At 44.7% G+C, this 8,606-nt stretch overlaps 2 protein-coding genes across 2 annotated transcripts; both read right to left on the bottom strand.

Annotated features, from left to right (window-relative positions):
• Positions 1 to 242: 242 nt before the first annotated feature.
• On the bottom strand, positions 243 to 7,479 carry LOC129581651 (uncharacterized). The gene is made up of 18 exons (XM_055472854.1): positions 7,058 to 7,479; positions 6,597 to 6,878; positions 6,486 to 6,537; positions 6,295 to 6,410; positions 5,934 to 6,027; positions 5,782 to 5,872; positions 5,612 to 5,717; positions 4,842 to 5,544; positions 4,597 to 4,782; positions 4,364 to 4,525; positions 4,193 to 4,276; positions 3,810 to 4,106; positions 3,494 to 3,547; positions 2,017 to 3,375; positions 1,634 to 1,953; positions 1,405 to 1,569; positions 1,175 to 1,311; positions 243 to 654 (listed from the first exon to the last, which is right to left on the bottom strand). Exons 1-8 carry the CDS (start codon positions 7,376 to 7,378, stop codon positions 4,942 to 4,944), a joined length of 1,665 nt encoding a protein of 554 aa, XP_055328829.1. The 5' UTR covers positions 7,379 to 7,479; the 3' UTR covers positions 243 to 654; positions 1,175 to 1,311; positions 1,405 to 1,569; positions 1,634 to 1,953; positions 2,017 to 3,375; positions 3,494 to 3,547; positions 3,810 to 4,106; positions 4,193 to 4,276; positions 4,364 to 4,525; positions 4,597 to 4,782; positions 4,842 to 4,941.
• On the bottom strand, positions 1,201 to 4,623 carry LOC129581742 (CD109 antigen-like). Its single transcript, XM_055472961.1, has 7 exons — positions 4,597 to 4,623; positions 4,364 to 4,525; positions 3,272 to 3,375; positions 2,017 to 3,043; positions 1,915 to 1,953; positions 1,405 to 1,545; positions 1,201 to 1,311 (listed from the first exon to the last, which is right to left on the bottom strand). The coding sequence occupies exons 1-7, from the start codon at positions 4,621 to 4,623 to the stop codon at positions 1,201 to 1,203; spliced, it is 1,611 nt and encodes a 536-aa protein (XP_055328936.1).
• Positions 7,480 to 8,606: the final 1,127 nt, after the last annotated feature.

The following is an 8,606-nucleotide window of genomic DNA, read 5'->3' on the forward strand; positions in this document are numbered from 1 at the left end:
ACTAAGCAGAAAAAAAAGTACGTATTGAACTGGCAATTATTTTATAACCGTTTTATAAACAACGTTTTAGAAACGTTGCAGCCGGCAGCGGTCCCTTGCAGATTATGTAGCTAGCCCACCGGATTTCCCTCCCGCTTAGATCCAGTAGAAATATGTTAGTGCTAGACTAAGTGCAATGTACAATGTGGGATTTTAGAACGATTTAGTGCCTTTATTATAAATGCGGATGAAACATGTATTAACGACACATGTGCCGGATGTTTTGACGGAATATACTTGCGATTTGAGAACGTAAATCGCAGAGCGGCAGTTTATATGACCTTGAATGGCTTTTAATTGTAACTGGCATCGTTTGAGATGGAAAACAGCAGACAGTAAAAACAAAAAAAAATCTTTCAAAGAGATTGGCGAAACTCCAGATACGGTCGGCATTAAAATTTTGAAAAAACAACAGATTATGTGCTGAATGAACTCCTGCCACGGTGTCACTGGCCGTCTTGCTGCGTCTAATGGCACATGAACAGGCATCTATGCAGAACGAATGAGTGAAAATAGGAATAACGATTGGGGGAAGAGAAAAACAGCAGACAAAACGACTTGATTGCGACTGGCTCTTGACAAGGCCTTCGTCCGTATTAGCGGCTGGCGGGTAACCTGAATCAATACTATTGTGAGGCAAGCAGAATTGTTACGAAAACAGAAAACTTCAACACAAAAGTAATTAAAGCATAAAATTAGTTTTAGAAGAGCACGCACGCTACGCGCTTAGTGCGTGCACATACGTGATGTTGTATGAGTAAACAAGCCATTTATTTTTTTGATTTGGCTATTTAGAAAAGAAACTACTTAGGAGTAGTTTCTTTATTTTGGTTATCCTGGACGGGATATGCCAGTTCTGCATATCTTTGTCACGCTTCAATGCGCACCGCACTGTCTGCATAGAGTGAGGTGATTATGGCGCCGACAAAAGTGCTTTTCTTGGTTTGCATATTAATTTTATGTTTGTGTCCCAAATACCTATCAGTATGACGTATTGTAACAGTTAGCTTGGCTAAAGCATAACCCAGTATAATGGTTTGCGTCAGTAATGCGAAATTTAAGTTATGCTTTTTTTTACCATACAATGAACTTTAGAACAATGAAGTTATGACAGTTTCAGTCTAAAGCGTCGTACGATGGCGCGGCATAATAAACTTTACGTCAATCTTTTGGGTTGTAATAATCATACACCCCAACGGCCTGATTCTGGAGGTTGTCCACTTTGTGAATTCGGTACATTGTCAGGCGGAAGCACTTGCCTGGCATGGTTATCTTCAAGTAAAAAACACCCCATTCATCTTGCACGCGCTTATTGACCTTTTGTTATGTGATAATGACGTGGTCAAAAACGCAAGCGTTATTTACCTCGTCGAAGTACCAATTCAGCTTGCTGTCCTTGTTTTTCAGCTCAGCCTTACGCAGCTGCTCTACGGTTTTCGGAAGCTCATAAACTTCTCGTGCATCAAACTGATAACCGGATAGCGTGTCGATCTCGACGCCGCCATACTGCTGGCATCACCCAACAGATACCTGTAGTCGAGAATTTTGAACAAATTTATAAGGTGATTTATCCTTTCCAGCAATATTTGCCTACGTTGCACAAATGTCCAGGCTAAGTTCCTTTCCCGAAACAATACTGTAGGTGGCAGTAAGGTCAAACGCAACAACCTCTTTGGGCTGAATAAGATTGTAAATCCAGCTGAGTGAAGCAACCGCGATTCCGCTTCCTCTGGCTTGAATCTTAATACTCCCTGGTTTAATCGCAAACAAAGCAGGTTGTATGTCAAGTGCTGTTTCCGGCGTAATCGCGAAACCGCTTTGCTTGGGTCCACCGCTGATATCGATCTACACCGATGATTTAGTAGTGACTGTTACCGCAAACTCCGCTAAAGCTTGCAGCGCCACCACGGTATCCTGAAAATCGGTAAGGTCATCCAAAGGTCAACATTTTTTAAGGAACGTGCTAGCCAAACTCACCGCCGTGGTGGTAAATCCGCCCTGTGCATTTTGTTGTGATACCAACCAAGCCGCAATTTTCGCCGCGGTATTGAGCTTTCCATTGGCGATGAATGCCAGCAGAGCGTACGATGAAGCTTCCACATCTTTTGCTTCAGTTGTTCCCGCATCCAGATCTCCACTGCTTCCGGTTGTCCAGTTAATGGTCGAAGTCTCTGCCACCATGTGTTCACTCAGCAGAGCCAGTGCATCCAGCTTCCTCGGACTGTTCGCCTTAGCCAATGCATACGCTGCCAGTACCAACGCAAACGAATCGTTTCCCAACTTATCCAGCTGCGATTCTAGATACGTAACGGCTTTTCGCATGGCTTCGTCCAGGTTGTCCAAGTTAGCTTTCCCTGTACTGTTATACTGTAAGAACGCGAGAACACATAATCCCGTCAACGAGACATCTTTAAACTCTCCATCCTGAACGCGTTTATCTAAAATTTGTGCGGTCTCCTCGAAAGAGCCATCGTCTCTCTGCTGACCAATAAGGTCAGCGACCATCTTGTGCATCACCGTTTCATCGACATCAGGAACCAATGCGGACGCCTCCGCAAAAACTCTGGCAAGATGCGCCGTTAGCCATGTCGAGCCGTTTTCATCGGAAGCTGACCAGGCATAGAATGAGCCGTTTGGCTGCGTTCTGGCCCAGGCGCCGAAGGAAGAATCCGGATGCTGATAGATCAGAGCTCGTTGGTGCCCCATCCGAATATTTTTCGTCAACTCTTCGCGTTTCAAAGTGGATAGTTTACCGACCTTTTGCAGATATTTCCACACTGTCACACTGGGCGCCATCAGTGCCAAATTATTTTCACCGCACCCGAGCGGCAGTTGGATGAGTTTGTCCAGATTGCGCATCGCCACACCGAGAATGTCACCAACAACGTTTATCGTTACTTTATCGGATCCGACGACCTTCCCAGGTGGATCAACCGGCAGCGACAGAACCGTATCAAACGTGGTCGCGTTGCGCAGATCGATTAGAACGGTTTTGAGAGTGAAACTGTGTGACACCTTCCCGCTTGACGATCAGACGCTTCTCTACTCGATCAGATGCTCTCTCGGACTGAGCGGTGACCTGAAGAACCAGCTCACCGATTTGTTCAGGAATGATGGTAAACGGCACGATCATCGGTTCGTTCGGCATGGACAGCACTTTTCTTGTTTAGTTCACGGTGTTGTTGTCGGGTTGTCGAATCGCCAGGACAACGGTGACATTCTGTGAAATAACCGCGATTTGTAATTGAAGATGACCGCTTCCGCAGTGAGGTTCTCCAAGCGGACCACGCTGAACGGCAGGTTCAACATGACGAAAAACGGCCGGAACATCTTTAACTACATCAGAAACACACGTGACAACTTTGACAGTTTTAGCAGAACGTAACGTACTCTAACTGGTTACGGAAATGCTTTTAGTCCGCTGATGTTGCTTATGCTAAACGCGAACATGTACCATGATGTCACGGCGTCGGGAAATTTTCGCTCCAAAGAAACATAGCCATTGTCACTACAAACGACAGTTATTTTTCATCAATGTAATCGCATAGTCTTCTTGATAAAATTCTTGCTTGTTACCCTAAAGTTTTGGATGCCAGTTCTGTACCTGTTTTAAATTTCTATCCAAATCTACTGATCTGTCTTAAGTTTTTATGTTAGCGCATAATTGTTTCCTGGTTCGACTAGACTTGAAGCTTCGGGGGTTGTCTGCTCTTGTGCCGTAATAATAATAATAAAAATAATTAGAAACTGTGGTAGAAAAGAAAGCTTACTCTGCCGTTGCGGTTTCAAACAAGACGCTCTGCTGGTAACGGTGGCTGTCGGGACGAGCTTTTTGAAATCTCACATCATAGTTAGATCCAAATATGCGCTCGGGATCATCGCCAAAGTAACCGTCATTGGCGTACGACACTGGCGAATATCGCTTGGATGCTGAGGAGCCGCCCTCGTCATTCGAGCCGGTATCGCTGTTTGGGTAACCAATAAAATGACCCCAATCGATGCACCGCTGATGGTAGTGTGGTATTGGTTAGAAGAAACTGCTGTACCGGACCGAAATCGACTGGCTTCTGCAGGCAAATTTAGCTGACAAGTGAGTAGGCGTGAAATATTTATGCCTGGAAAGGGTTCTTTATTATGGAAAAGACGATTGTACCGTAAAGTAGTCCTCGACAGACAGCATTGCGTTATACGGCGTGTAGTTGAGTCTTGGCTGTGACGGTTTTTTTGTGGCCTTTAGCTGAAAATTATTTCGTCAAAGTAATCATCTGAAATGTCTATGTTCTACAAAATTTACGTGTGATTGTTACTGTAGTAATATACTCACAATATCAAACGTTATATCGTGGGATAACCGCAAACGCGTCAGGTTGTCGTCCATCGCAAGAAACGCCACAAATGCCGACGGATCTGTGCTGGCGTAAACGCTCAAGTCTTTGCGTGGCTCAACATACCGCGGGCAGCTATTGCTATATACCTCAACCTTGACCTATACGCACAGCAAAATAAAATCGTTCCAAAGGTGTTGTATCAGTAACTCAGAGATTGCAACAGGCATACTTGTGGATCGGCAACGGACAGCGCCATTATGTTCCCAACAAGTTCACCATCGCTTGCTATATAATATGCGATAAGGCGTCCCGCGGAACCCATTGCTTCCGCAATAGGTATAAATGCTGTCACGTAACGACCGCCTGTCAAGACTGAATCGGTCCACACAAAACTCGAATTTGAACTGGACAGTACCTAAAAATCATCTTAAAGTTTAATTGGATTGCAGCAGCTAATTCGCTTTAAAAGCGTACCACCAAATGGATAGGTTCCCTAGTTCGCGTCGTGGTCTTGATACTAAATCCTGCCCTTCTCCTTTTCCCGGCGAGCAATTCCTTCCAGGTCTGACTGATTCTAAAAACTTCCGCTGGGAGACTGCTTGGCCAGGACACTAATAACATCGAATTTCCCATCATACACAGCGGTGATTACGATCTCACTGGCATCCTTCGGAGTCGGAACGCTGACGTCGATTGATCCATCAACGTGCACTTCCATGAATCGGGTATCGGGAAGAGCGTTACAACCGTTGTAACCGCCACCACCGTAACCGCCACCGCCACCGCCGTAACTGCCACCGTCATATGAAGACGGAAAGTTATGACCCACGCAGTTCACGGCGCCGCTGAACGAAACCGCTTTCGACTGGCCAAGGGAATCATAAACGTAATAAAATATATCCACTTGCGCTTTCTTGGTACTGGGAAGTGGCGGACGACCGTCCCAGTCGGTGATCATAGCCGTCAGCGTATACGGATATCCCGGCTTAAAGGTCTTCGTTTCGGTGTTGATCTTGACCACATACGCTTCGGTTTGTAGAGCAACAACAGCGTTAGCTGTCTCTTGTTGACCTGTAGCTGCCTCGGTGAAACTAACTTGGATAAGTATTTTAGGCTGGAACTCTTCTGTGCCGTTTATCACGATTTGTGCCGGCAAGGAAACCGACCAGGATTGTTCCTGCAATACAGCATTTGGTTGTCGACATAAACAGACGTCCAGTTCTTTTTCTAAATTGCTTTCTTACCGCAGAAATAGTCTGATTCCATACAGTACTGTAGACGCCGTCTTTGGATCGCGGTCTAATCACCGTTACGTCGAATGTTCCCATGACGGTTTCTCCAGGAGTGTACCTAATTAAATAATCCGATCTTTGCAGCAAAAATCGCAGTTGGCGTATTAGTGATTGAAACCTACTCTGCAAAGACTTGGAAACCGAATTCCCCGTCTATTGATGGGACATAGTATGTCTTCGGTGTCACAATTCGGACAGAAAATCTTGGTTCAGCTGTGAGGAAAGTATGAATTACGACAACAGTTAGTTAAGTGAAGTTAATCATTACACATACGATCATTCAGGATCATGAAGTCTTTCATGGCTAAAACCGGATCGCAGGTTTTGTCGCTGTCGTGGCAGTAAAAATCGGAAATATGGTCTCTGGCCTGAATAAAGCGTGCGATATAAAAACGTTAACCGGAGAAACTTTACGTTTCTAAGATATCTTATTCTGTTTGAAAACGCACAAATTACAAAATGGAACAACATACACACTGTCTAAAGAGGTGCATACACACACACTGTGCTGATTGGTTTGGGCCATTTTCTTGGTCTTTCGGTTATCGATTCGACTGCCTAAATAAATATCGCGAAGCCATGCAGCTTTTAATCTGCATTATAAGATAACTTCTCCTTTTGAGTTAGAGACGTACTGGATTTTTGAGACTGTAGTTGTCGGCATCCGTGGAACGGCCCACCACGCGAATCCACCAACCTGCGTTCTGCAGATATGCGGATAACGGCACTTCTCCCGAGAAATATCCGACCACTGGAACCAAACCAAGCAAAGTCCACCGTTAAAACATGCATACAAACAGCAGCGTGCGCACAGTGTTCGGTCAACCTTGCGTGTCGTTAGCGTTGCTGAACTGCTGCACAACATTGCACTTGTGATCCTACAAAAATTGGAAAAATCTCTATTATGCGAGGCGCACAGGTGAAAAAAATGGCTCACCAAAATCTGGACATGAAACGGAACAAAAACAGGGTGCAGTTTGTGTTCCACTCTTTTCACTGACACGACGCGGAAGCGCACGGTGTCTTTCGGTCGGTATACCGGCTGATCGGTCTGTATGAACACAAGCGTTTCACCGGTGTCTTCCGGGTTTTCGGTTTCCGTTGCCGTAGTCGTGTTTATGGTCAACGGTCCATAACTGGTACGGAACGAATCCGACGAGTCTGATCCATTAACAACGAGTGCCGCTGTTCCGCTTGTTAGACTCGCAAGGTTGCCGACCTGCAGAAGAACTTGTGACGAAAATATTAAATATTTTGCTTGACTAGACGCATTTAATTGTGGGAAACCCAGTTAATAAATGCGGGATCATTGTCACGATGATAGCGTTGAAAACTCGATAATAACAAAGTTTTTTCATCGAGGTTTGTTTTCTGTTAAAACAGAACTGTTCTACATACATCGATTTGCAGCACAGTCAGTTTACCAGCCTGGATAACAATCGACCTCCTGAACACCGAAATATCTTTATCGCTTTGCTCCACATATTCGAGCGTGACAAAAGGGTTGTCGTAATTATTAGAGTACGAAGAGAATGGTTTTCCAATCAGCGCCACATCCATCTGCACACCCGAAGTGGCGTTGTGCACGAGAATCGATACGGGAAATGTACTATTGGACCGAATGCTATTTGGTGCGAAAATCACATAATTCAGCGCAGTGACACGGGCAGCAGCCAAAAGCAGCGCAAATGCTAGGACGCGTTGACGCCAAAGATGCATTGCTGGGCTTACAAATGCAGAATGCTACTTGCTAGTGCCAAGAAGAGAATCACTTTTGCGATGCGGCATTAGTTTGAAAAGTGTAAACATCGTGTTTAGGGGTATTCATGACAATTAGTGTAGAATGTGATTGCAGTTAGCTGTGTTAAATATCTGTGATCAGTGTGATGCGATGAACAACGATGAACTGCCGGTATATTTTTGGAAAGCTGCAGGCTACATCCGTAAATTCCAAATGACGGTGCTGGAAATAACTGAACATCACTGATCGCTTCCTGCAAGTGGGGTGCCTTAATATCGCTTGGGCAATTCTTTAGACTTTTGACTGGTAACAGAGAGTCAGATGGAAAATCGCCAGATTCGCCACAAAAACCTGTTCTAGTAACTAAACATCGCATCCATCATATCGTTGTGTTGGATCAAAACACGGTTTAAAAATTATTAAAGCACTCGTTCAGCTGTAACTGAAATGCAGGATGCGCAACCGGTTAACTCTGTACACAGGGTACTGAACTAAGCAGGATAGGCCTGGGGATACGGATCAAACTGCTAGATGAGGCATAGTCACCAAAGGTAAAGACAAGCAGGCTTCCCTTTAGGCAAGATGTGATTAATCTTCAACAGGCTCAGTAAACAAGAGAACTGGTAAATCCCTTTCGCCAACTAAAATGTACAGTATAACGGCATGATAACCAAGGGATTGCATATTACTCCATATCAACAAAAAAAAATAAGTAGCATTACTTGTGTGGAAGTGTTTTTGGACCCTAGCATTTAGAACTTGAACTGCATTTTTACTGATGACGTATTTTACTGGTTTAAAATCCAAAATACGAGTAGCTGTGGCTGAACAAGCTTTTGCAGCAGTTTCAAAGAAAACGAGTCAAAGGCTTATAAGTCGAATTGACCCCGTGGTAAAGAATTACTAACCACATGGCCACCGTTGGCTGGCAATATTGACGCTGTCGCCATTCGGTCAGTCTATGGTGGTCTTAAGAAAATTCGGTGTCAGCACGGACAACAAAAATGTTTGGACAAATTAACAATATCTGTCGCGTAACCTAGAATTTAATGACTTGTGCAAATACGGGTACGAAGTCGGTAAACCGATACCGCTCCCAAAGGGAGACCATTCCTGCTTGCTTTTCTCTTACCCGTCGCTATGGATCGGAGAACAGACTCCCGGGACACATGTCACTAGGTACTGGTGCGAGAAAAAAATACTGGC

The sequence above is a fragment of the Paramacrobiotus metropolitanus genome, unplaced genomic scaffold, assembly GCF_019649055.1.
Source record: "Paramacrobiotus metropolitanus isolate TYO unplaced genomic scaffold, Prichtersi_v1.0 Parri_scaffold0000006, whole genome shotgun sequence".
NCBI lineage: Eukaryota > Metazoa > Tardigrada > Eutardigrada > Parachela > Macrobiotidae > Paramacrobiotus > Paramacrobiotus metropolitanus.

Coding starts and splice junctions, on each gene's coding strand:
- LOC129581742 (XM_055472961.1), bottom strand. CDS start 4,623: ATGGCGCTGTCCGTTGCCGATCCACAA. Junction 3,044..3,271: donor ATCTTCAATTACAAATCGCG/GTTATTTCACAG, acceptor GGTGTCACACAG/TTTCACTCTCAAAACCGTTC. Junction 1,312..1,404: donor TGAATTGGTACTTCGACGAG/GTAAATAACGCT, acceptor TTTTACTTGAAG/ATAACCATGCCAGGCAAGTG.
- LOC129581651 (XM_055472854.1), bottom strand. CDS start 7,378: ATGCATCTTTGGCGTCAACGCGTCCTAGCATTTGCGCTGCTTTTGGCT. Junction 5,873..5,933: donor CTTCATGATCCTGAATGATC/GTATGTGTAATG, acceptor CTTTCCTCACAG/CTGAACCAAGATTTTCTGTC. Junction 5,718..5,781: donor GGTTTCCAAGTCTTTGCAGA/GTAGGTTTCAAT, acceptor TTATTTAATTAG/GTACACTCCTGGAGAAACCG.